General features: G+C 45.5%; 2 protein-coding genes across 2 annotated transcripts in view; both read right to left on the bottom strand.

The window, feature by feature from the left end:
- The window catches only part of HOXC10 (homeobox C10), a gene marked incomplete at its 5' end in the record, with an annotated part of 4,602 nt that extends 1,393 nt beyond the window's left edge, over window positions 1-3,209 (bottom strand). The window contains one exon of the mRNA XM_084277249.1: window positions 2,426-3,209. Within this exon, the coding sequence (XP_084133375.1) occupies window positions 2,426-3,209 (784 nt within the window). The remainder of the gene's footprint in view (window positions 1-2,425) is intronic.
- A 12,023-nt stretch (window positions 3,210-15,232) lies between these two features.
- Window positions 15,233-17,565, bottom strand: HOXC11 (homeobox C11; the record flags this gene model as incomplete). The annotated part of the gene is made up of 2 exons (XM_084277250.1): window positions 15,233-15,465; window positions 16,890-17,565. The coding sequence occupies 2 exons, from the start codon at window positions 17,563-17,565 to the stop codon at window positions 15,233-15,235; spliced, it is 909 nt and encodes a 302-aa protein (XP_084133376.1).
- Window positions 17,566-27,779: the final 10,214 nt, after the last annotated feature.

The following is a 27,779-nucleotide window of genomic DNA, read 5'->3' as shown; positions in this document are numbered from 1 at the left end:
TTTGAATTTGGTCATGAGAAAACCCTGGCACCAGCAGCCGGCCAATATTCCTGCCTAAAGCCTTAAGGAAAAGCAAAGCGGATCCTACAACTGTAGTAACCTCCCCGGTTACTGTATCGATGCTTCGGGAAATGCAAAGGAGGGGAAAAAAAACCCAACCCCAAACCCAACCCAAACCCAACAAACCAAACCCCAAAACCAACTTGGTTTAACCAAAGGCACCTTCAGAATTTCTTGGTGTGACACGAACCCACTTTCGCCTTTGCAGGAAAAAGCTTTTAATGCTCCCAAGTCTTGGAAATTCCCCTTGGAAACATCATCACACACCCACCCCCACACCCACCCACCCCTAAACGCACCGCACACCCCCACCAAAAAAATGCTTCAATGACATGAGAAAGGTCTCTTACCTTCTGCACGACTAAAAACTCGGGATCAAGAGAAACGAAAAGTGATGCTATAAAAGGTTTTTGAAGGGAAGCAACAGCAACAGAAGCAAACAAAATCCGCCCCGAATTGGCTCTGGCCATTTGAAAACACACCAAACACCACTTCATGCCTTTATAAAGCGCACCAAAAATATGTCAAAATTCCGAGAAACCGCCTCTTTCTCCATTTTAGATTTCACATCCGAAGCGAAATAAAACCTTGATCCGCGTTTGTTTCTTTATTTCCCTCTCAATTACAAAACCCAACCCAACAGAATCTTGCTTTCGGGTGGACTCCCACCAAAACCTCTCTTGGCGTGAATGTTGGAGGCGCTTTGTGCTGTTAAGTTTGCGGGGGTTTTGATAACCTTGACTTTGTGGGGTGTTTTTTTGTGTCTCTCTGTGTGTAATTGTAACTCAACTGTCAGATCATTTCATTTCCATTTGGATGCGGAATGGTAACAAATAAAATAAAGGGAGGGAGGGGGGTAGAGAGAAAAAATGGTTAAAGAATCATAATTAATAAAAAAGGAAAAGGGAATATTTATGGGTTCTGCTTTTCCAAAGGCCGATTTTGGAGAAGGGGGGGGTTGGGGGGACACGCCAGAGGAGAGGGTTTGCTGGTGCCACAGACCCGAGGCGTGTGTGCATGAGGGTCCAACACACGACCCACACACATACAACCCTGCGTGCACATACAACGCCACATAGCCCAGCCATCCTTCTGCTGCTGGAGCCCTAATTATAGCACAGATCCTGACACACGGCGGATATTTTAATCCACATACCACAAGCAAACCATGCGACCCTTCGCTCCCAACCCGAGCGGGGTTTTCTACCGAGGAAATAACCTTCCAACTTTTCTTTTTTTTCCTCGAGAAATTCAAATTTCACATCATCCCCACTTATTGACCTGAAAAGCAGCCTGAGAATCCATCCGGCTTCAAATTAAAGGAGAAACAAACCCGAATATTCCCATACAACCAGCTCCCGAGCCATATGCAATCCCTACAGTGAAAATAAAATGTGTTCAATGAAAGCCTCTTTTCAGACAATCCCAAACTTAAAACATCTGCTCGACACACAGAAACATTTCTCTTCTTTTTTTTTTTTTTTTAATGCCTTCGCAAACAAGACCTCAATTCGCCAGGAAAGGAGGGGGAGAAAAAAAAAACCCCAAGCAGCCTTTTTTTCCCCCCCTCTCTGAGTCTCTTTCCAAGCCATGAAACGAGCCACAGCGCACAACTCCAGCCTGAGATGTTTGTCACTGCAAATTAGACTCTACGCAGTTTAATTTCTCTGTGTGTATATATATATATACACACACACACACATACACACACCCCACTTTAACACCGAGCAAAGCCAAAGAAGACAATTCCGCTCAGCACACGGGAATAAAGCACTTGCACGGAAAGCGAGGTGAAGGGGGACGACCAAAAAAAAAAAGAATTCAAATAATTCAAATATCGAGGCTCATCCGCCTTAAAAAAAACCCACACACGCACAGCCCCCCACAAAACAAGTGTGTCCCCCAAACAACCAACCGACCCCCAAGTCTCTGGCATTTCAAAGCGAAGCCACCCCATCTCAGTACATTCTGCAGCAGGACGGAATTATTTCTTCTCTTTTTTCTTTCTTTTTTTTTTTTTTCCTTTAACACATGCACAGCAAATTTTCTCCATACAAACAGCAAGAGGACGACTTCTCAAATAGCTGCCTGCTCCTTCCTTTCCCCCTCCACCCCCCACACCCCCCCACCCCCAGCTTTAAGACACAGATTGCAAAATCACCAACATTTCGAAGAAGAATATATTCCATATATATATTTTTTTTGTCCCAAAAGACACCAACAATACACAACATTATTGTGCCAATTTCTGGAGGAGAAGTTGGCAGGCTAGAGAGCACATCACTGCATATTCGCATTACTCTTATTAGCTATGGATGATTACTAATTGCTGAAATTAGCTACTGGTAATGAATGATTCCCTTACCTTTTGCTTCATTGTCAGAATTGTCAGTGCTGGTGTCAGTGTTTTTATTCAGGTCTTTCTCTGCTTCCGAAGGACTTATTTTGGGTGCTGGGGCGCTTTTTTCTGTTTTAATTTCGTTCGTGGATGTGTTCTGAGTATTATCTGTTTTTGTGTTTTCGGGGAAACTCACTTTAGCCACCGGGGGAGGCGGAGGAGGTGGAGGAGGTGGTGGTGCTGATTCCAGATGCTCATTCCTTGGGTTCAGGCTCGCCCTGGATTCAAAACTTGCCTCAAACTCATTTGGATTGCTGCAGTTTGACGTCTTCTCCATGGAGGGGTAACCTTGGCTTGCTCGGTAGTAGCTAGGAACGGGGACTTCATGGTCATTTAGGCAAGACTCAGGCATTTGGTTGGGGTAGAGGGCTGTCTCTGTGGCATTTTTTGCTCTTTTATCAGCGTTATACATACAGCAAACATTCTCTTCCTTGACATTGGTTGGGAAGGAGCAGGATGGGAGCTGTCTTGCAACAGGTTGCTCGATCCTGTACGTATTTTTGGGGTCACACCAAGTGTCTAGCTGAGAAAGGTAAGATGGATAGGTGCTGAGAGACAAGGTAGCGCTATTCACCTCGTCCCTTTTGGAAAGAGACGGGATAATTCCACAGTTCCTCATGACTCCGCAGCTGAAATCGCTCCCAGGCTGCATGTACATCCCTTGGCTGGAGGAATAATTCTCCCCTCTACAGGTACCGGCCAACGAGTCCATCAAAAACGAGTTAGAAGTCACATTGTTGGGACATGACATTTTCAGAGAGGGTTTTTAAGGAGGAATACTCCAGCCAGGGGCTGACATCTTTTTTTTAGGGGGAAAAAATATCAAGCACCATAATTATCCACGCATCGCTCTCCCCCCCTCCACCCCCCCACGTGATGCCCAGGCCAATGAGGATTGAAAATGGCCTTGATGATTCAGACGGGGACGACGTCACGGGGGTCAAGTTGTCGGGACCGGGAGCGGCACCGTGGAGCAACAGCGACATCTGCCAGCACCGGGCCGGGACCTTCACGTTGAACAAAGGCAGAGCCCCGCCGCCCCGCTCCCCGCCCGCCCGTTTGTTTACCAACGGAGCCACGCGTGGAAAGGGGGCAAATGAAAAGGGGGGGAATATACAATTAAATATATATATAATCCCCCCCTTTTATTTTTATGGGGTGCGGGAAAAAAATTACTTTATATATAAAATACAAATTAGTCTCTCCCCCCCACCCCCCCTCCTTTCTTTTTTCCCCCCATCTTTCCCCGTGCCTTCTCGGAATTGTCTTTTTGAGCCCCAAAACTGATTGTGATTTTTAATTGTTGCATCCCAATTAGCGACTTCCCCCCTCCCTCGCCTCCTGCTTTCTTCCTCCACCCGGCTGCTCCTTCCTCCCCCTCCCCAGGCAGGCTGGGCATGGGAGAGCTCCTCTGGGCTCAGCCGGCTGCTGCTTCTTGGTGTTATTTTTATTCTTATTAAAATTATTTAGGGGTTTTTTTTGGATGGGAGGGGGGTTGATGGGGTTTAGGGGGTGTGGTGGGGTGATGCTCTCCGCGCCTTTGGTGCTTTTGGTGCTGGGAGAAAGATGTGGGAAGAAAAGGGAAGGGGGGGTATGCGTGTGGAAATTAGGGAATAATTCAGAGACCCTTCAGCCAGGCATTTCCCCGTAACCCCGAAGCTCCTTAGAGCAGGTTGGATATTTCCCAAGCAGCTTTCTTATTTTTTTAAATGAAGAAAAAGACGGTGAAAACCTCGATTTGTTTTATTTTCCTTTTTTTTTTTTCCCCTCCTCTTTTCCCCCGCAGCAAAGCAGCTTCGCCTTCCCTGCCTCTGCGAGGACAGCTTTTTTTAATTATCCACTTTCATTCCCGAACTGTCTTAAGTTTCTGGGTTAAAATCGTCCGTGGTGTCGTGCGGGGGAAAGGAAAAGAAAAAAAAAGAAAAGAAAGGAAAAGAAATTCAGAATTCCTCGTGGAGAAGGGGGAAAAAAAAAAAGGAAAAGGGCTCGAATTTGTGAAAAGGGAGCGACTTTCAGATGGTGAACTGCAAGAGTGCGGTGGTGTGTTCTCTCCCCTCCTGTCTGTCTGTCTGTCTGTCTCACTGTCCGATCCTTCTTTCTCTCCGGGAAATATCTACTGGGGAAAAAAAACAAAACTCAAAGCAACCCCATAAAATCCATCCTGGGACTCACTAAACGTGATGGAGAAAGCTTCGCGCACTGAAACTTTCCCGATTTGATGGGATTTTCTTTGATTTTTTTTTTTCTCCTTTCATTCCTGGGGTGATTTCAGGAGGAAAGTTACTTTTCTCTCTCCAATATTCCTTCTCTCCTCTTTTGTGGCGCAATTCGCTGCGATGGCAGCTCAAGTTATTGTTTTCTTCGCAATTTGAAATCTCCGAGCAAGATTTGACGCCTTAAATACGACGGAATTTAAACCTTTGTGGTTATGCTGCCCTCCCCCCAACTTTATTCTCTTGATTATTTCCTATTTTGTGTAGTTATTAAGCTCTATAGGGTTTTTTTTTCATCATTTCCCCCGGCGTGTTGCGGTGCTGGTGGGTGAAGTCTGATTTTAGGTGAAGCGGTGGATCAGGGCAATGGCGAATAAATAAATAAAAAGGGAGATAGCCCGGAATTTCAAGATCATTACGGTTAGAAAGAGACGGGTTCAGAGTCACTTTCAAGGGAAACAAAAAGAAAACGCCACCTTTCATTTAAAAAAAAAGGGGGGGTGAAAAAAAGAGAAAAAAAAGAAAAAAGAAAAGAAAAGGAAAGAAAAGGGGGGAGGGAGAAGGGGGGGAAAAAGGAGCAAAATCTTGGATAGGGGAAAAAAAAGTACATTGGAGAAGAGAAAGTGGAACTTGACCGTTTGGGGTGATTTGTAACGGTTTAGAGCAAAGTCCTGCTTAAATATTCTCACGTCTGCAAACCTGTTTTCCCAAAGATTTTCAAAAGCAGGGCTGTAAAATTCCCCTCGACTTAACTTTCAAGAGCCTTGCGGGTCTTCTCTCCGCATCAAGTGGGACAAGTTTCAATATCTTAGGCCGAAAAAGCCTCAAAGTGCATAATCCTATTTCGTGTGCCCCCTTCCCCAGCACAGTAAAAGCTTTCGTAGGCTTCAGACGCCATTTGGTTCCCCTGGAAAGCTATTTGCGACTTTATTGCCTCTATTTGTGTTATCTGCATAGGTCTTTTTAAAACAGTTTGATAGAAATCGTTCAGTTTTATGATATCCAACGAAAATTCCACATAATATTTATAAGCAAAGAATAAAACTTTAGTATGGGAGCCAATATTTTCTCATTTATAGGTGATGAAATTAAAGACCAATGCAATTTTGTATTATATTGCTCCTGCTTTTTTTTTTCTTCCCCCCCCCCCTCCCGTTTTGATTTTTCCCCCCTTTTTCTACTTTATTTTTGCAGCTGATATGGCTGCCCAATAATTTATGCTGCCCAGTCAAAGAGTTACACATGTGCATTTTTGGGGACACCAAAATTTGACCTCATAGTTTCCTGTATTGTCTGCCTAAAGATTAAATATGTTTTCCTGATTCGTGGGGTTTTGGGGTTGGGTTTTTTTTTCCTTCCCGCCCTGGATTCTGCCTTGTGCTTTTGTCCAAGGAGATATGAAGGAGTTGCACGGAGCCCATCAAACGTGACATTAAATAATTGGAATTTGCTTCTCTGCAGAACCAGGCGCTTCTCAAGAGCATCTCGAACAAACCTCCCCAGCCAGGTTCCTGGATAAGGGAAAAAAAAAACCCGACCCCACCAACGCAGTGCTGGAAACCTCATCTTTTATGAATGTGTAAATGTTGTGAGTATAAAATAAAGATTTACACCGTTCACAGGCGTTTTGTTTACCAGGTTTTGCCAGCACAAGCTACCGATGCAAATGCTTGAAGGGTTTCAAGCCTATTTCGCGAGTTGCTAATCAGCATCTATCGGGAGCAAAGGGGGGCTGAGGAAATATAAATTCAGATTTTTTTCATCAAAATAGGACCAGAATATCGCTCGAAACTTCAGCGCGATGGGGTATTTTTGGCCATGGAAAAAAAAGAAAGTTGACATTAGGAAGCGGCACAGAGGCGTCTCCAGGAGACCGAATATTGTTTAAAGTTAAAAATAATTAGAAGTATGATAAACATGGGTCATTAATGGAGGGAGAAATAAAATTCATCAGCCTAAGTGGAACCCCCGTTGGGAAAAATGCTTCACTCTAATTACAGAAAATAAATACGAACAAATGCTATTAAAACTTAAAAGGAGAGAGTCTACCCGTGGTAAGGACTTTAATAACCTACTTTGAATTTTACACACTTTTAGGGGAACCATATACACGTCCGATGTTCATCCCCCGCCGCCGTCGGGCTGCCATCCCCACGCGTTTCCTAGAAAGCTGTTCCCCCACCCCCCGCGTGGATTCAACCTGGCCCTTTTTTTGGGCCATTTCAGGGGGTTTTAACGCTGAAGGACACCCCCAAAAAGAAAAATCAGAGTGGGGTTTTGCCCTTCCTTTCACGGGTCTTGTTCACCGAGGGGGTGGCGGGAGGGGGGTAGCAAGGGGGAGGGATGCGCGGAGCGGGCTGTCCCCACGTCCTCCCATTGTCCCCAGCGCCACAGACAGAGCAATTGCCCTAAAACATCCCCAAATCAGCGCTCGGGATGCCAAGGAAGCCGTGGACCTTGCTAGGCAGGGACGAAGGGATGAGGTGGAGGAAGAAGGAGGGGGGGGAAGATGCCAGAAAAGCCCCTCTCCTGCCCATCACCCCGAGGAGTATATAAATGTCTACTATTTCCAAGACAAAGCATCTCTCGGACTTCCCCGGAATATTTTACCTGTCCCCTTTTCAATCTAATTATTTAACCGTGAGTTATGTGGAGAAAGTGCTTCTTATGCCCATTGTATTTTTTACCAAGTTTTCCTACGTTTTTATGACAAACATTCATTTTCGCTTCGAGGAAGTATTTGGTAGCAACACTTTAATGATTACCTTAAATTTGTATTTCTGCCCGGTATTATGCCCCGTGTTGTAGCGGAAATAATTCTGATTTATGACAAAGTACACTGGAGTACAATAACAGCGATGCAAAAATAAAACCCACGCCTTTATATGTTGGCTTAGAAACTGTAAACTATCACCACAAGAAATCTATCAAACTTTACAATCCCTCTTACCCTGCTTCCTTCTTTCGGAGTAACTTAAGTCAAAGAATTATGGAATGATATTATGTTCCTTGAGGTGGTATTGAAAACTGCGTTCAAGCTTTTCTACCCCCAACATAGCACCCATGTACTGGGATGGAGTTTGGACCCCTTCTTTTTTTTTTTTAACCCCCTCCCCTTTCCCTTTGATCAGGAAGGAGAAATTTGGGAAGTGTAATTCATATAGAGAAGCAAGAGCAGGCAGGGTGACAGAGCACAACGATGTGACACGGGGATTTTGGAGGAGTTTATTCAGTGCTGAAATGTTTCCTTTAATTTTCCAACCGCGTTAACAAACTTCAATATTGACACCCCTCCTTAAATATATATATATATATATAAGGGGGAGGGGGAGGAAAAAAGGAGAAGTATTTCCAGCAGAGGTGGGAAAGTCAGGGTGGGAGCTGTGGAAATGCGGATTATTGCACTTTTGGAAAATTAAAGGTTTGTTTTGAGTGGGTTTGGGTTGGTTTGGGGTTGGTTTTTTTTTTTTGGTCTGGTGGCGGCGGATTTTAAGCTGCAAAATAACCAAGAGGTTGGCGGCGATGTGGATTTTGGAGAGGCCCTTTTATGAAGTTGGGAATAAAAAAAAAAGAGAGAGAGAAAGACAGGAAAAAAAAAGAGGGGAAAAAAAAAGAAGTGAAGTTGAAAGAGGCGAAGAGTCACGATGAAAGGTAAAAATTGCGAACAATGAAGGACGTGCTAAAATGTGGCGAGTTCAGAGCAAACCTCAAAGAATTCTCCTTTTTCCCAGATGACGATAGGAAAATGATTTCTTTCAAACTTGGTTAAAACGCTGATAATTTAACAGGCGCCTTTGAAGCGGCAACGCCGCTCTGCTGAGGGCTTCAAAATAAACATTATTGTTTCAATTAGAGTTTTAGCAGAATATGGAGAGCACCGCGAGGACGGGCGATTCACACTCACTTTTCTCCTCGAGAAAGAAGCAGCAGCTATTTGGGGAGGGGAAAGAAAAAAGCTGCCCCTTTCCCCCCCAAAAAAAATCCGAATAAATACAAATTTCCCACCTACAGCATGGGGATCAGCTGGAATTAAAGCCTGGGCTGTGTATTTTGCTGTATTCCCCTAAATTTGAGGCTCTTTACCTTCCCAACACAAATACGGCCGCAGAGATTGGAAAATACTGAGAAACACATGTGCGGGGGGATAATTTTAAAAAAACTCAACCAGAACCCCACTCCAATTGTCCTTTTAAATATATATTTTTTTTTTTTAAATTTTGAAAAAATATTTCCCCCCATACCTGCAATCCTCAGCCTGAGAGATAACCCCGAGCATCCCCTGCTTCCTTAATCAGGCGCTTTTCGCAACCCCCGAAGAGTTTCGCCTGGGTTATCCCTCATTTCCCCAGTCCCATACGGTTTATATCAAGCACATCTTTAAAGCAGAGGACTGCAGATTTGCTGGAGCGTCTATCACTTAATTCAAAGGGAGGAATTAGGCCGCTTTTTAACAATTAAAACGAACGAATTTACTCTGCTACTTGTAGCACATAAACAATTGTAATGTTTACATTAAGTCTTTCCCCCCCCTTCCCTTATTTTTTTTTTAATGAATAAAGTTTTTTATGGCCTCCATCAGCAATATGTTCCTCAACTCCAGATTTAAAAGGGAAAAAAAAAAAGAAAGAAGAAGAAGCAAGCAGCCTTATGAGGTTGCAAACCACATTCTCGTGGTTTCATGTTGTAATTTAGAAGTTATCAAAAGCAGAGAAACGTGCTTCCATCTAACATATGCTGAGCATCCCTGGATCCCCCGACTTTATGAAAGGCGGATAAGCCAGGCCTTAATGAGCCGCCATTTTGGGGCAAAATAATATAAGTCATATTTTTAATATATTCCCGGAGTGCAGAGGGGCAGCGCAGCCCCGAGCTCCCCATCCCTCGCCGCGCCTCCCTTTCTGGGGGGTTAGTTATTTTAGGGGAGGGGGGTGTAGTTGTGGGGTTTGGGGTTGGGTTTTTTAAGGGGGATTCTTTTTTTTTTCTGGGGTGGCATTAATTTTTGGGGACGTATCTTTAATTTTTGGAGGTTAATTTATTTTAAGGGGGGGGGGGTGGTGTCTATTTTTTAGGTGATAAAAACTACATCGCAAGTTTGCAAACCCTCAATTCCTTCCCCAAAGTTTTATTCCTCTCTCCCCCCACACACCACCACACACACCACCAACACCCCCCACCCCCTCGCCTCTCTCTCCTTTCCCTTCCCCTCCCTCCTCTCCCTCCTCCTTTTGCCGGTGGCTTTACAATATTTCAGCAGCAAATTCGCCGCCGGTCCCCCTTCGGCAGAGCGGTGCTTCAGGAGAACCAATTTAATCGCCTTTCGCCAAAGTTATGAGCCACCAGGGTCCCTGGGAGAGGGCTCCAGGACTTGGGGATTGCTGCCTGCTTCCCTGTACCCAGCCCTGCCTCTCCGTCGGGAACAGCTATTGCTCCTATAAAAGTTCCTGGTACACAAATAAATGAATTCACCCTAGGATCCACAGGCGAGGATTAGCTCAATTGATGGTCGATTCGAGTCCACTTGCCAAAGAGGAAAAAAAAAAAACAACACAAAAAAAACAAAACCAAAAAGCAAACCAACAATAACAACCCAAAAAAGAAACAAAAAATGCCCCCCCTCCAAAAAAAAACCAAAACCCCACTGGTTTTCTTCTTCGCTTTTGCGAAATCCCAGCTCTGGCCAAGTTGCAACCCAGCGTCAAACCCGTGAGGAAGAGTGGAAATGGTGAGGAAAAAAAAAGGGGGAAAAAAGAGGAGAAAAAATAAGGAAAAACCCCCCAAAAATAAAGGAGAAGGATTTCCCCTCGTGGCTATTGTGTGCCGCTCTCGCTGAGTTGTTCAGCCCAAGTTGTTTATTTACATGCCACCGAGGAGGCTTCGCCTTAGCGCACAGTCAAGTTTACGTGCTCCTGCCCCTGGCACCTTCGGGAGAGGCTGCGTGGGGTCGTGGGGTGGGTGCAAGTTGGGTGAGCGTGGGTGGGGGTGTGCAGCCCCGTCCAACACAACCTCTGGACTCTTTAATCCAGAATCTGCAGGTCTTACAGCTTCCCCTTCAGCCACGCTGCTTTTTGATCTTCTTTCTTTCTCTTTTTCCCCCTCTTTTTCCCTCTCCCCTTCAATTTTTTTACCCCCCCTCAAAAAAATGGAATTAATTTGCTTTGTATGGAAGCCAACATAAGTTAACATTATTATCCAGCAAGAAGCCAATTAGAAGCCGGCCCCCTCGCCTCCTTCCCTCTCTGCAATATTTCACAACAAAGTCACCCAGAGCTGCTTCCAATATGTTGTGTATGAAATCCAGGGAGCAATAGGAAACAGGTTGGGTTGGTGTGTTTGTACGTCACATGGAAAGGGCCTTCGTAATTAGTCTGGGTGTCATTAACGTCGAGCACAGAGCGAGCTCCCCAGCCTATGAGGGAGGTTTTATTGTGATGGACATCCGAGGTAGGGATAAAGTTGATGGAAAAGCTTAAATGCGTGCTGGGAATTAAAAGGGGGGAGGGAAAAAAAGGGGAAAAGAAAAGGGGGAAAAAGGGGGGAAAAGGGTGGGGGGGGGGAGAGGAAAAACTTGTAAAAGTTTTACGCCAAACAAAGTTATAAAAACTTTTCATGCGTTAAGATATCAAAAGGTTTATAACAATAATAAAGAGTGGGCGCCGCGTGTGTTAAACCTGCCTCGCGATGCATTAAACGCTGCGCGGCGGAGTTAAATATTAAGCATCATAAACGCCACGCGGGGTTCAGGATTGGAGGTCTGGGGGGGTCGGGATTTTCTGTGGGTGTCCCCCCCACCATCACCCCACCCCGACCACCCCCCCACCACCTCACCCCGGCTCCCTGGAGGCGGGGCGGCCGGGGAGCAGCGACCCTCTCTGATTCCGCTTTATTACAAAAGGGTTAAAGGTGATGGACTTGACTTTATTGAAGTTCAAAGACATCATATATTCACATTTTTCTTCCTGTGGGTCTCCCTCCCACCCCTGCATCCCCCGGCCCTCCTCGGAAAACCCCTCGCCATGGCAAGTTTTGGACTTTCTGCCGTTAAATGGGAACCGGCCCCAAAAAAAAACCCCGGCGCCGGATCCTCCCCTCGCCCCGCCGCATATACCACCCCACCCCCCCACCCCCCCCATATAAGTCCACGCACACTGGGCATCCGAGATACATATGTCTCAACCCTGTTCTGCTTGTACTCTTCCCCCATTGTGGTACCCAAAGCATCTTCAGTGACCCCCTCCCATCCCCTTCCTCCGCCAGCCCCTTCTCCTCCCGCCCCCCCTCCCTCCCCAGAACATTAACAGCCCTTTTCCTACATGGCACTGATGCTTAATGCTGCTGTAAACTCCCACATGGTCTATAAACTTGGATTTTACAACTAGCATTCCATTTTAGCTCGCGAAAACTTTGAACTAGGCCTACAGTTTCATTGTGCTGCAGTTGAACTGGAGCCTTGGAAAAGGAGGTTTGGGGGGGGGGTTAGAAAGGGAGGGAGGGGGAGAGAGAGAAGAGGGGGGAAAAAAATTCCCTGGGCAAGACTCCCTTATTTGTTTACTATTTACTGCGGAAGTCTTTTCCTTTAGCCAGACGGGGTAATTAAGAAAAATTAAGCTGTTTAGTGCTGCAGTCTTTATTACAATGTCTAGACTAGCCGCTTTTGTCCGGACAGCCGCTGCTGTTACGGAGCATTAACTGCCGCTTCTGACCTCCCGATATTCACCTTATTGCACCTCTCTTTAGTTTTCCTAACCTTGGGAAGGTTTGGCAAACACTCATTAAAGAAAGGTGCTTTATTTTTCTCTCTCTCCCCCCCAACTCCCCTTCCACCTCCCCCCCCCCCCACACCCCCCCGCCCCTTATTTTTTGGCTCCTGGGGAGGGTAAACGACACCCCCCTCCCTCCCCTTCCCTCCTCGGGCTGGTCCCGGCGTGCAGCTACATCTGCCAGGAAGATGGCTCCTATCTTCAGCTTGTCTATTTTACTTTGCAGCCCGCAAAAAATCAAAATCAAATCAAAATATCCCCTCCTTTTACCCCTGGTTTATTCGAGGGGAAAGCTCAGGCGAGGTTTTAGGCCGGGGACAAGCGTCCTTTCAGCTCGCAGGCTTTGCAAAAATAAATACAAGGAAATCAAGAAGCCGTTTGACATCCACCGAGCCCCCCACCCCCCTTTTTTTTTCCTCCCTTTCCCACTCTTTTAATGAGAAACATGCCTCTGAACATCCTTTCAAGATCATATCGTGGCATAACCGGGACACGGGTCTATCACAAAAGCTTGAAGTTGGTTTGTATTGAATTGGGGGGGGGATAGGAGGGGGTTGCATAGGGGTGTTTGGATGGGTGCAAACGAAGAGCATTTTTGCGGGTTTAACATCTTTTTTTCCCCCCGCCGTTGTCAAATAAAATCAGAAGACACCATCAAAGGGGGTTTCATTCAACAGGGTTGTATTTAAAAGCAAGTATGAGAATTTTACAAGAACACGCTCAATATAATGTGCTGTTTCTTGGCTGCTGGGGGTTTTATCCCCCCCCCCCTCAGGTCTTTCTCTCTTTGTCGTGTCCCCCCACCTCCCAGTTCCCCCCCTCCCCACACCTCTCCCTCGTCCATATGCACAATCCCAACGCTCCACATCAGAAAGCAGGAGAGCATCCAGATTGGAAAACCTTAAAGATAACATCCACCCCACCAACCCCTCCAAAATAAAACCCCAACCCCAGCCCAAACACCCCAACCCCATCCAAACCCCAGCCCCCCAAAACAACCCCAAACCTTCCCAATTGTGGTATTTACACAAAATACATGCACCACATCACCAACGGCATCTTCGGGATTTCTTTGTCCTCGAAAACCTTGTGTTGCTTTCGGACACTGCGAGAAAAACGTCATTGTGCAAACGAGGAAGGGCGGGGGGGGGGGGGGGGGGGGGAAGGGGAAGGAGAGGGGGCAGGGGGACCAAAAAAAAAATCACTTTATACCCTGTGCCTGGGAGTTGAACTTGTTTTCCTTAAGCAGGAATTTAAGGACTTGACTTTGCATTTGTGCTTTGGAGGTATAAGGTATCCTTGACTTATGGAAATGCGGCTGGTTTCTCGGTGTAATTAGAGTTTCAGTCCTTTTTTTTTTTTTCCCTTTTTCTTCTCTTTTTTATTTAAAAAAACCCCCAAAACTAATATATTGTTCTCGTGAAAATGCAAAGAAAAAAAAAACCCCACAAGATTAACTACAACCGGAAAACAGGGAAAGACATCTGGAGCCAAATTCAGGGGAGGATTACTGGGCCAAGAAAAATCCTATAAATTTCGGTTCGCTGATGAACAACACAATGAACCCCACACCAAACGTGTGCTCCAAGGTGGAGGCTTCCTATTAATACCAGTCCTATTAGAGCAGATTGCAGTGAGCCCCATGAATATGGATGATGATATTTCTGCGATGCGTTCAGGTATTTAAAGTCCTAGAGAAGAAACCCACACCACAATGACCGCAAAGAGGCTTTTAAGAGGGGAAATTCTAATAAAATGGTCAAATAAAATCATAATGTAGAACAGCTTGCAATGTCTTTATTTGCCACAGAATTTCACAGAGTATCCCGGGGACTCACTTTACATACACAAAGATTTTTTTTTTTTAATTATTTATTATTATTATTAATTATTTTCAGGATTTTTTTTTTCCTCTTGTTCTTCGTCTCCCATTTCCGGGGGGGAAGGGGAAGGAATTAAAAAAATAAAGGAAAAAAACCCCACCAAAACCCAAAACACCACGGAAATTATTTACAAACCATTTGAGAGACAGTTATTGCAAATGGATTTTCGGCTGGATTTCCCCCCCCCCCCATCCCCCCCCCCCCCCCGATTCCAAATGTAGAAATGATGCTGCTGAGAATATATATATGGATATATAGGCAAATATATATGCATATATATATGTATTTTTAGCTCGAAGTGGTGGATGGAGGAGGTGGAAATGATGATCTTCCTTAGCACACAGAGGAGCGGGGTGGGTGTGAATGTGCACACACACACACACACATACATACGAGGACACACATGTCCGTGTGTGCATTCACACACACACACACACACGCACACACTCACCCCGGATGAAGTGATTTGATCCTACAGGGAGACTTTGGCCGCTCTTGTGATAACACAGCTGCATACTGAAATCACCGTGGTAGTAACACACAGCACTGCCATTTATTCAACCGGACAGGGTGCCTAAATAATAATAACAATAGAAATAATAATAATAATTAAACAATATTAAAAAAAAAAGAAGGGGGAGGGGATATCCCAACCTGTTCAGGCACCCCCAAAAAAAAAAAAAAAAAGAAAAAAAAGAAAAGTTAAATTAAATGTTCATGGAATCCAAGTCCTTGAAGCGGGAACTGAAAGAAAATCTCCCTCCTTTTGTTACTCAGCACTGTTCCAGACATACAAATAGAAGTAACGAAAAGGCTTAAACTTTGAGGTTGCTTTGTCGACTCAGAGGGCAAACCCATGCTCGCAACTGTTCCTCCTCGATACACATACACTTCGCCAGCAGAGGGGATTTCAAAAGATGTTCACAACAAGGGATTTCCAGAGAAATACTGCAGGCGGTCTCTGCTTAATTTTTTTTCTTTCATTCTTCTGTTCTGAAACCAAATTTTAACCTGTCGGTCAGTGAGATTTAACATCCTAGACAACTGGAGCCTTTTTTCTTTGTTTATATAGACATTGAAGAAAAATTCTCTCTCTAGCTCTCTGATCTGGAATTTCGAATAGGGGCATCTCTTCTTCCTCGTTCTGGGAGCACCTTAAAAGAACCAGAAGGCAGGGTAAATATCCTAAGGAAATGCAAGACACAGGCTCATCTTCACAGCTGACCACATAGATAAGAGCAGCTTAATAATTCCGGTTATTAATGCGGGCTGGGGGATTGGGGGGGTAGATCTTCCAGCAGTTCGCCCATTGTTAGGGGTAGCAGAGGTGAGGTTACACAGGGTCTTAAGGACCGTGGTGTAATTATTTTCCCACTGCCCGGGGTTTAACGCAGGCACATGCAGGCATTTAGGGTGCGGATAGGTAATTTAAATTATTATTATAATTTAAATAAAGAACAGCCTGGGACTGGAGGCAGCAGGCTGCTGGAGCAGGGTTTAGAGAGGCTGGGAGAAGAAAAAAAAAAAACCCTAACCCCAAATCCCAACACACACAACCCACAACCCAACCACGCTCAGCTGCAAATCTGTTATCTGTATAGAAACAGCATGAGCAAGGTTGGAATTAGAGGAACTAGATATTATGTTCCGCATAAGTTTTTGATTAACTCCAGTCCTCGCCACACACGCAAAAAGGAATCAAAGTCAAAAGAGAACTTAGCATCTGAGCTGCAAAAGGGGACTCGCATCACGAAAGCAAATAGGGAAACAAAACAACCCTCCCCTCTTCCCAGAAGAGCCCCTCGCTGAACGCGAACTTGCAAAGTTGCCTGGATTCAGCCTTTTAAAAAAGCTCCTCTAAGACTGCCTGGAAAACGGGAGTGCATGCAAAAAAATATATCATAATTTTTAAAAATCCCCAAGCCCAGAAGAGCCAAGCAAACAACCACGTAAGTAAAAAAAAAAAAAAAAGCCCTTCCTGACAAAAGCTAGGCGCTCCACTGGGCTTGGGGGAGAATAAATGCCACTTTAAACAGAAAAGTCGAAGAAAAAGCCCAGCGTTTGCCTGCAAATTCGGCAGATTTCCCCCTTAGCACCGCACCCCCACCAAGAGAAAAGACTCGCCATCCAGTTTTAATTAAAAGGGGGGGGTGGGGGGGTGGAAAGCCCCCCCAAACAACAAAACAACCATCAAGCCCCAAACGTTTTGCATGCATCTTAAATGCCTAAAAAAAAGAAAGCACAGGCAGCTAAAGTAGTGTTCTGCCCAATTGCCTTTTACCCTCAGCAACCCGGGACCAAATCCTTTTAAAATGCTCATGTAAGTTCATGATCAAAGTTAATATTTGTCACGATGGTGTGCTTTTAAAATTTCACAGACTCGGAGATACTGTGTCTGCGCCTAACATCTCCATTTTTTTCAAAGAGCTTTTCCCATCGTAAAAATTCTTCTCGTTGGAAGAAAGAGCTTTGTAGGTTATAATAAAATCCTTTGAATGCTTATAAAACTCCACATAAAATTTGACCGACAAAACACACGGGCTAGTCCCTTAACCTTTCCATTTACTGCTCTACCTACTCGAATTGCTGCTTTTGCTTCCTTCCTTGGTGACAGAAGAGGACGAGGCTGAAGACCCTGGGTTTGTGTTTTCCTCCTCATCTTCCGGGTCTATACCTTGCTCTCCGCGGGATGACAGTGCGTGGGGTTGGGACTCTGCCTCCACTTTGCCCTCACCCTTCTGCAGGCAGGTCTCAGTCGGATTTTCCGCCCCGCAATAGGCATTTTCGAAGAAGCGGTCGAAACCTTGGGGCAAGACAGTGTTTTTGTTCATGCTGGTGTAGAATCCCGTCGATGCCGGGTGGTTGGAGCTGGGGTGGTGGTGGCTGTACACGCTCTCGTTTTTCATTAGCATTTCGGTCATGGTGGAAGGCGGGATGCACTCTCTATGCATCAGATCTTCTGCGGAATAACACGAGGCGTAATTGCTTCGGTGGTGCCATTTACTTGAGGGGTCTAGACCATAGGAGACCTCTCGCACGGGCTGCACTTGCGAGAGGTTGGTGGAGTAAGGGTAGGAGATTTGGCGAGAGGGGGCCTGTGGCAAGAAAGATGACACAGTTGAAAATTCAGGGACGTAATAGGTACAGCTGGGGAGGTAGAGATTAGAAGCGCAACCTGCCCTTTCTCCAAACTCAGCGCTCCTCTCCTTACGCGACTGGGAGCAGAAGTTGCCCAGGTTCACCGAGTTAAACATCTTTCTCCTTTTCTTGCTCCTATAGCTAGATGTTTTGGATCCGATGTGCGGAGGGGAAAAAATTTGGGAAGGCGAGATGACGCGCTATCCGTCTTAGTCGCTCCGGAGGACACGTGATCCAAAGTAGATATTGTCATATATCAGTTTGGAGCACTTAGATGCGTAGGAGTGGTTCACTTAGGTAAGATCTCAGAGGTTCAAACGATTGGTTTGCAAACACCGCAGAAACATTATGAAAATCAATTGCAGATTTGTATTCATTTTCCCGAAGGCACACCCCTCGCCAGAGTCACAGCAGAACAAGTACAAGGGGCGGCTTGTGAAGTTGCTGCTTTCCCCCCACTACCACCCTACCCCCCCCCCCCCTCCTTTCCCTTCTTGCCTTTTTCTTTCTTTCTCCCCCCACCCCCTCCTTCCCCCCCCCCCCTTTCCTATTTGGATTCTGCTCGCTGCTTTTCAGCAGGGTTTGGAGATGGGGTGGGGGCGATTTGGGCTGGGGGTTGAGGTGGAGGGGGGGGGGGAGAAAGAAAGAAAGAGGGAGGGTCTTAGTGAGCTCGAACGGTGTTTTTCCACCCTTTTCTTTTGTATATTTTAATTACGCTGATTATTATAATTTATTCTCCTGGCTGTTTCTATCCTTAGAAGTGTTCCTGGATAGATTGTAGGTAGCTCAATAAAATCGCTGGAGATACAGAAGTAAGTTTTCCAACGTTTCCTAAAACCTTGCTGCAGGCGGGAACGCTCAGCTCTTCCTCCAGCTGGGCTGCGAAATCCGAAGTAAATCTCTATCTCTCTCTCTATCTGGGATTGAGGGGGTTGGTGCTAATTAACAAGCTTCTAACATACGCTAATTATGTCGATCTCTATGTGCACATCAACTATACATCAACCAAGTTGGCATGCTTTATGGAGAATATACCATTTAGGCAATGACAGTGTGCGGGGGGATCGTGTAAAGTTTCCAAGTTTAAAGTTAAAGCAGGCCTGGCTTAATGACTTTTGATATCGAATTAGTGATATATCAAAGAATAGAACAAATGAATTAAGTCAGTGGCTAATAAATATTCGAAAACCTCCTTTAATGTTTGGTTAAATATTTATTACGTAAGAGTGGCATATTGAATATTTAATGCAATTGTTTATTGTCAATCAATGAATGTACTTTCAGCAATGCTCTCATCATTTATTCTTCCAGCTGAATTAAAACAGATATTATTATTAAAGTCATTTGTCTTCTATCCCGTGCCCCCGGAGCCTCCACTTTCGCTATTCTTCTGCATTTTCGTACCAAAAAAAACCCCAGGGATATCCAAGTGTTGCCAGATATTTTGCGAGTTTTGCAAAGAATTATTAGCCGGGAGAGAAAAAAAAAAATAAATTAAAATATTGGAGGGGGGGCTGAAGGGGGGGTTAAATCTCTTCTGCAACCCCATTGCAAAGATGCACCTGAAGGACGCGTAACTTCCGCGGTACCAGGTTCCGAAGGGTTATCCCTCTGCCTTTAAATACTCTTGAAAGAACAAAATTGCCTGCAACAATTGGGTGCTCGTCGGGTTTTCACCTGGATTAGAAATCATCTGCCCGAGGTGGAAGATATTTCTCTGCCGAGCAGAGGTGGCTGCTTCCATTTTCCATCTCTATATGAAAATATTGCAGCGCATCCCACCCACCCCCCCCCCCCCCCCTTTTTTATTTTAATCCTTTTCTTCACAGGCTGCCACTTAGGGATTTTTTTTCTCCCTGAATTCTCCCCTTCAAAACCCCCAGTAAAAGGCAGAATAAATACAAATATTGGATTGTCCACACATAAACCCGACCTAAACTCCGTCATGGGATCTATTTGGTGATGGGCTGAATACTCCGAACAAAAACTAAAGCACCAGGAGAGACTGAGGCGCTTTTACAGAGAGGATCTTGTCAAATCGAGTTGCAGTAAATTCAGGCAACAAGGAGGAAAAAAGGCAAATCTCAGGCTCAGAGCTCCGAGCTTTAGGAGAAGGGGAAAAAAAACCCCAACCCCAAACCTTTGACGGCTGCCGCGATTTCGCTTTGCTCCCCGCAAAAAAACAACAACACAGGAACTCACCCGAAAATAACCAATTCACTGAAAAGGAGCATCAGAGGGTCCCAGCCCAGCTCGGGGATGCTGAGCATCCTTGGGCAGCTCCTTTTTCACCTCGCTCTTCTCTATTTAATTTTATTTCACTTGCTAGCACCCAACCTGCTGGGGTTTGGGTTTTTTTCTTTATTTATTTTGGATTTTAATCAGGGGAGTTGTTTTATTCTTAGGCGAGATGGAGAGAAATGGGGAGGAAAACCCGGACAGAGGGTGCAGCCTCTGTTAAAAATATAAATATCCTGTAATTATGCAGCAATGCAAGGGAGGGGAGAGGGGGGGGGGGGGGAGGGGGGGAAAAGTTTATTTTCAGGGAAGAAAACAGCCTCGCAAGTCCGTACCTTGCAGCCGAGCAGAGAGCAAAGGATTTCAAGATGCCTGAGCGAAAAATAATAATAATCATCATAAAAATACAGTGGGGATTTCAGTAGGGCTTTCCAAGCTCTTGAGTTTATCAGGCGGTGTGCCCGGATTTGTAGGTATTTATTAGGAAATCTTGAAGGGAAACATGGCGGCTTCAGAGGCAATGGTTGTGTGCTCTTCCTCACTTGGAGCCTTCTTCATCCCTCCCTAACGCAACCACGCACTCCTCATCATTTCTTCTCATTCATTTCTGGATCCCTCTTTCCTCCCCAGCTTTGTATTTTCTATTTAAAGAGTCGTTCTCATAAAACCCCTTTTTATAAGAGATCGGGGCGTGTGGATGCGTGTGTGTGGAGACAGAGACATACCCACGAATGAATATCTCTCTAATCCCAAAATGAGCTTTGTTTTCCTCTCCAATGCACCGTTTGGCTGATGAATATACGTCTATGGATGTATATATAAATATAAGGGCCGCGGAGATGGATTTCTCCAGCTCTGTAATCTGCCCTATTTTATGACTTGGACGTCGTTTTGGGCAAAACTTTTAATTAAAGTGTCAGCGATCTTTTAACTTGGCTTTTTATGGACCAATATTAATACTAACTACAAACTAATAATGTTAAGCTATTGTTTATGAGTGTAATTATTTTCTTTTTACCCCCCCGCAATTCCCTCCTCTTTGCAACCTGCGTGGAGGATCTTCCTCCTCCGATGAAAAGGGGAAAGACTCGAAACCAGACATTTGTTGTTTGTTATCATTTATTCCGAATCCAGATTCCATAGGAAGGTGGTAGGCGTGAAGCTTTGCATCCAGGAGAGGAATCGAAGCGTGTTGTTGAAAAAACCAATATCCCAGCAGCTTCTTAAACCCCAAACAAAGCACATACACCCCTCCACACACACACCCTCCCCAAAAAAATAACCCTAACACACCAGCAAACACCCCAAATCCTTGTGGCATAAAACTCGCCGCCTTTCCTCTAGGTGCGTGAATAATTTATTGCTCTTCGTAGGTAAATCCATCTAAACCAAGCCCTGGTGTCGGTTTGGCTTTTTAAACCCGGTTTAAAGGATAGGATTTGCCTGCTTCCTGCAAGGAAGGAGAGAAGAGGCAGCTGTGGAGTCACAGCACTTGAATTTGACCACCAAAGTGACCACCATAAAACGGAATGAGGGCTGGCGGCTCTCGCATTCCTTTTGGTTGCCCTTAAAAAAAAAAAAAAGAAAAAAGAAAAAAAAAAAAGAAAAAGGCAAATAACTTTAAGGTATAGCCTGAAAACATCCAGAGAATTTAATTTTCTTTATTTTATTTTTATATTTTTAAACCTGCTTCATTTCCTGGCGAGTGGGAAAGGGTAGAGCGTGGAAGGGAAAATTAAAGGAAAGGTGTATTTATGCTCTTAAAAGGGAAGAAAAAAACATCCAGGACAACTTGAGAAGAGGGGGAGGAAAGGTCTGATTTTGCTGATTTTTCGTAGGACTGTGCGTATATACAAATGCCTCGTCCAGAAGATTTTTTCCCCCCCTTTATTTAGTTATTTCTGAGGCAGAGGGAAGGGAAAGGAGGCGGCAGCACCGAGCTCGCCTCTCCTTGTGCCTCTTCTGCAATTATCTATAGAAATACCCAGCTTCATCCTGGCGTCTCAACCCAACAGAAAAAAATAAGCCAAGTGAGAAAAAAACCCTCCAAAAAGGGGGAAAAAAATTCCAAACACACAGACATACACCCACCCCACCCACCCCCAAGCCGACCCCCCCTCCTTGCTCCGGAGTCCGCACTCATTTGCCTGATATAATGCAAACACTTAACACATTTAACAGCGTTTTCAGCAGGCAAATAGGCTCAAGGCTTGGGAGATGTGTTTTGCGTTACTAACATGAATTTTTAAGGGGATGTTAGAGGCATTTCGTGACCAAAAAACATTGTGGCAATTGTACCGAAATCAAACCCTCCGAGTTGTGAAAGTTGGCTTGAGCTGATCTGTGTAAACATCTGAAGTTATATTTTGATTTAGGTTAATCCTGCACTTGAACTCTTCTCAATAAATCATTCCTTATTTTTTTTTCCTCCCCACCCATTGAGGAGGAAAGATATTAATATTTTTCTTTCCCTGTCCCCCCCCCCCCAATTCCCCAAAACCTGGAGTTATCTGAACGCCTGGAAATTCCTTATCACCCTCCCAACTCCAGGCAAAACCTTTTTTTCCTAAGTATTCCCATAAAGAAATCTTTGTCCCAGCCCGTACTGGGAAACTGTTGACTGGGGGGGTGGGAAAAGAGGGGAGAGGGGGAGAGAAAAAATATATTAAGGAAAAAAAATATAATAGATTTTATACCAACCTGGTTTACCACGTTACTCATTGCTACTTACTGTGCTCTCAAGGTATCTGATGTATTATTTAGACCCTGAATATTTCCCTGTGTTTAGGCAGTGGCCAAGAGTTTGCTTTGCCTCCTGCTTTGGGGAGAAAAGAGAGGAGTTTTCCCAACCTGCCCTGCTAACCTGTGCTCACTCGGGGCTGCCAGTGCGTTGGGAGTGGGTGTGCGAAGAGCACCCCTTGAGCAGATGCATCTCCCAGCAGCTGCAGGGATGTGCTTTGCTTTTGCTAAACAGGCTCCAACTTCTGATGTCTAATGACTTTGGCCTATCAGATGTTCTCCAAGTGATTTTTCCCTCCCTTCCACGACGGGATTACAATTACTTCCCAGGATGGACTTCAAAAAAAAAAATAAAAATAAAAAGAAAGAAAGAGAGAGAGAGAAAAAAAAAAGAGAGGAAACCCAGGCCAGTAAACAGATTACTAGACACCGCTTATGTGTACAGGAAATCTGAAGGGAGAGACAATAGCTACAAGTGGGAAGCGCTTGGAAAATATTATTGTCCCCAAATGGCGAAGATAAATTTAATTGGAGGGATGCCAGGCTGCGAAAGAAAACTATATAAGCTGTGAACAATTCAAAGGGGTGGAAAAAAATGACTTAGATCTCTCTAGACCTGAGCTGCAAGTTCAAAATCATGTGGACTTAATCAAGATAAAAGCAGATTGAACTATGCTTCCCAACCGCAGGCAAGGCTGGGACTGTCTGGGATAAAAATGTGCGGCGGGTGTCGGATTCAAATAGAAGTGATGCCGAGGAGGCGTTAAGAGGAGTTGGGCTTAATAATAACCAATATAAGCAACCCTTTGCCAATCGGCCTTCCCACTGGTTTTTATTTTCTCATCAGCCACGGGTCCTTCCCCACCTTCTCCAACAGGGAGAGCTGAGGCCGGGGAAATATCAATGCCTGTGTGTTTCCATCTATTTATTTACTTTATTTTCCCCTGCACAGCTCGGTTGCAGGGAGCTGCTGGAGCATGTGAAAAGGCGAGGTTTGGGGAATTCAAGTAAAACTTCACAGCGTGCTAAACTCGCTCCTTAAAGCCGCTGCGAAATTCAGCTTAGAGGAGACAGGAAACCCAGAGGAGCTCGTTAAGCAACACCTATTTCTACTCCACAGCCTCCCTTTCTTTCCCCTCCCTCCCTCCAAACCTCTAAAAAATACTTATTTAAACACAAAGGAAGACGTATAAAACACACCCAAACCTTAAAAAAAAAAAAAAGGAGGAAAATTTCCTTTATTCGCCAGACACCCCCTCTTGATAACTTTAGCAGCGCCACTAAAACGTGCAAAACTGTGTAAAAAGTCGGAAATTGTGGCAGGGGAAAAAAAAATTAAAAGTGTTTTCTGGTGGCTCACCCATTTATTAGCAAAATAGCCCCGAAACGCCAAGTTCAGACTAGAAGGTGGGCGCTTAATCCGCCCCAGCCTTATTAAAACCGCACACACGTTTGCATGCGGGGTATTTAATCCTTAAATACCCAGGAAATAATTTCCAAGTATTGCACTTTAATACTTTGGCTCCCGCATCCCTCTTTCTTTTTTATTTTGTTCTGACTACTTTTATGGGTTGTTTCTCACAACAGCTCACACCTAGATGTATTTCCCTCTGATAACCATTGATCAAAGGCGGATCTCAACGCTTTATGGGGATAAACTTCAATAATTCCCAATCGAGAGCGCGACGGTGCTGGGCTCTCTCTTCCATCCCGGCATTAATCAGAATAAAATGAACCAAAATCCTTCAGCTGCTTCACGGGGGTGACATTTTCCAAGCGTAGACCCAGCTTTTAGAAGATAAATGCTGCCGGCGGAGAAAGGGGAGGTGGAAAATACCCGTGTTCACCCCCCTCTCCATCTACCTATAGAGCTGATGTATGTACCTGCCTTTCCCTACGCACTTCGGGCCCTTTGCCTATAAAATATGCCCCTGCGTGGAAAAGCGCATCCGTGTCTTCAGTTGGCGAAGCAGAGGGATAGGGGCACGAAAAATCTCTTTTAAAGAAGCCGGTTTATACCCTGTGAGAGCAGCTCGGCTCCTCTGCAGAACAACAACAACAACAAACCCAATTAAAATTGATATTCGCCTCTTTTTCTTCTTCGGGGATGAAGGTCAAGTATTTTGTTGGTGCCATATTCAGTTGGTATGAATATGTACATAACTTAATTCAGCTGGAGTTCTCCTTTATTAAGGTACGGGCTTTAAAATACCTTGTGTGTTGAGAGTAGATAAATGATGAATTAAAAGTCGGTCCCATAATCGGACACTTATCTTGTAGTCTTTCACTAATCTCTATTTCTTTCTCTCTCTCTCGGGCAGCTCTGCAGAAATATCACACCACAAACACGCGTGGATCTTTATTAACTGCTGTGTTACACATACACGCATTCTGATTGAATATTTCTATGGATTTCTGTTCCGTACAGCAGAGATTTTACCTAGATGGATATATAATGATCTCTTTATATGAAATAAAGGCATAATTGGCTTCTTCATTACAGTAACCGTGGATTTTCTCCTTCCATCCTTCCCAGTGCTGGGCATTCAACACTATATTTTTACACTTTGACTTGACTTTAAGGTAGAAGTTGAAATCGAGGGGTGGGATATTTAATGATTTTTCTTTTTTTCCCCTCGTGGAAGGGTAAAAATAAAGAAAAAACAGGGCAGGTTTGTTCTTCCTCGGTGGTTTTGGGAGCTGCGGGGAGTTGGGCCGTCAGGGGCAGCCGGGCTGCAGCATCGGTCCCCTCGCAGGGTTACAGGGCTTTTCAGCGGGTCATTGTCACATCTCTGGAGCCCTTTCCGTGACCGGGGGGGACACGAGCCCATAGCCCCCCTCCTCCCACAAGATCTGCCTGTTAGAAGAGAAGAAAAGAGCAGACACCCCCCCCACAGACACCCCCCTCCAACCCGGGGAATATCCACGTTCTGCCGGGTCCGTCCCCACTCCGGGCTCGGCTCGGCACAGGCAGCTCCCGGTGCTGGCAGGGAAGCGGGGAGAGGGGCCGGGGGATTTGGGGTTCAGGAAGGGGAGGGAGGAAGATGGGGAGTAAGGGCACAAACCCAGACCTTGTGACGGTCCCTTCCCGGCCAAGCTTTTCTCTTTGTGCCGTTTTCCCACGGCCCAAGCGCGGTGGCTTTGGGTGGTTTTGTCATTTCGGGGGCGCTGGGGGTTGGTTTACGGGTTTATATTCACACCCCCACCTCTTTTGCTTTTTTTTTTTAAGCTCTCCAACACCCCATTTTTATATAATTTTTTTCCTTTGGAGTGCAAAGGTTCGGGGTGAAATCAGCTCCGTGTGGAGTGAGAAGAAAGGGAGGCAGGGGAAGGACAGCACCACTTATTGCAAGGCAAGAGGTAACGGGACCGAAGGATTTTATCCACCCCCAATCCCACCCGACAACCCCCTTCCCCCCCCCCTTCCCTAGTTATTACTTATTTATTATTAACCCCTTACCCCACACCCGACCAGCCCCTGCTCAGGCCTTTTCCAGAAATCAAATCTAAGCAGAACCCAGCTTTGCCCCGGCATTAAAATCCACATTATTTTATCCAATTTCTCCCTATCTCCCAGCCCACGCAGCGGGCGAGCTTGGCTCAACCCCAAAATCTCTACAACCACCACGCGCCCCCCCCCCTTTATTTAATGATTACCCCTCCATGCCCAATTTTTCCCCTCTTTGAGACAAAAAATTCTGCCCCTCTCCTTCCCTCCCTCCTTCCCTCCCTCCACCCCCTCCTTTCTTTCTTTCTGCCTCTCTCCTTACCGAGCGAACTTCATTGTTTTCTGGAGGAAATGGTAATGTTCAGACATTAAACCTTAATTGGGCTTTTCTTTATGATGTTTAATTTCCTCCACGGCAGACGGGTTTGCATCTTGCTGGGAAAAGAGGAGAAGGGGGGGGGGGGGGAAGAAAAAAATACCCCAAACCAACCCAAAAACACGAAAAAGAAAAAGGAGAAGGGGGGAAAGATCTCGTTTGAAGTCTGCAGTCCAGTTTGGAGTGGGGGGAAGGATGGAAAAAAATCAGGATTTGGAGAAAAAGGCTCCGTAAACCCGACCCCTCCTTTTGCTGGTGCAGCAATCGGCTCATCTCCCTGCCCCCCACCGGCTGGAGAGGGGTTGGGGGGGGGGAAAGAGGGGGGAGAAAAGGGGTTTAATAAAAATAAAGGTAGCGGCATTGAGCGGGCAGGTCGCCGGCAATGGCATTGCCCGCGGGGGCTGCGGCGGAGCAGCGCGGACGGGCCGCGGAAGGGAGGCTGGAGGCTTAACTTGACCTTCACTTTGCGAGGGCGGCCCCCGCCCACCCAGACGGGCAGCCCAGCCGGCTCCTCCCGCAGGCAGAGCAGGCAGCGCGGGCAGCGCTCCGCAGCCGCGGAAAGCCAGAAAAGGCAAGAAAATGAAAATAGAATAGGAGATGGGGTGTAGGACGGGGGTTGGGAGGGAGCGCGGGGCAGTTTCTACCCCCCTTCTCCCCGCAAAAAGGGATTTTTTTCCAATATTAATCTTGGAGGGAGGGGGGTGGGTGCGAAGGTGATTTTTACCCGCTGCCTAAAGTAAGATCTGGCTTACAGTCCAGCAGACCCTTTCGTCTCCCTCTATCCTCCCCAAGATATCCCCCACCGCATCCCCTTCCCCACCACCCCCCCCTCCGTCCTCTGAAGAGGCACCGAAAAAATTCCTCAGCACATTTTTTTTCCTCCCCCCCCTCACCCCCCCAGCTTCCCAAATCCCTTTTTCCCCTATAAATAAAAGACAAGGCGGAACCGCAGCAGCCAGAGCGGCTCCTCTTTGCAAATAGGGTTTTTCCTTTAGTCCCTTTTAGGAAAGATAAAATAAAATAAAACAAAGTAAAATAAAGTAAAATAAAATAGAATAAAAGTAGAATAAAATAGAATAAGGTAAAATAAAATAGAATAAAAGTAAAATAAAATAGAATAAATCTATAGCGGAGCCATTTCATTGGGTGAGGAGGATTTTTTCCAAGCTTGAGGAGAGGTTCCTCGGGCTTTGCCCAATGTATTTTGGGTGGAAAAATAAAAGAAGAAGAAGTGGTTGTGCAGATGTGTAACTTTGTCGGTGTTCGCTCGGTTTTGTGTGTGTCGGGTGGGGGGGAGTGGGACAGATGCTTTATTTCACAGTCTCTCTATAAAGAGATAATTATATATCTAGTTATCCACCAAGGCAATAAATACTCTTCATCCACAATTACAGATGAAGATGGTTGGTTTAAATACCCATAAAGTCAGTGTTTGGGCTCTGGCTGGAAGTTGGAAAGGAGGGAATTTTTGGGGGGGGAATGAGGTGTAAAGAACCACGCGTGGGGGGCGGAAATCTAAAGGAAAAGCC

This window comes from Gallinula chloropus (genome assembly GCF_964237585.1).
Source record: "Gallinula chloropus genome assembly, chromosome: 31".
NCBI classification, from domain to species: Eukaryota; Metazoa; Chordata; class Aves; order Gruiformes; family Rallidae; genus Gallinula; species Gallinula chloropus.
The sequence above is the reverse complement of the archived record's forward strand: the minus strand, read 5'-3'. Positions and strand labels throughout refer to the sequence as shown.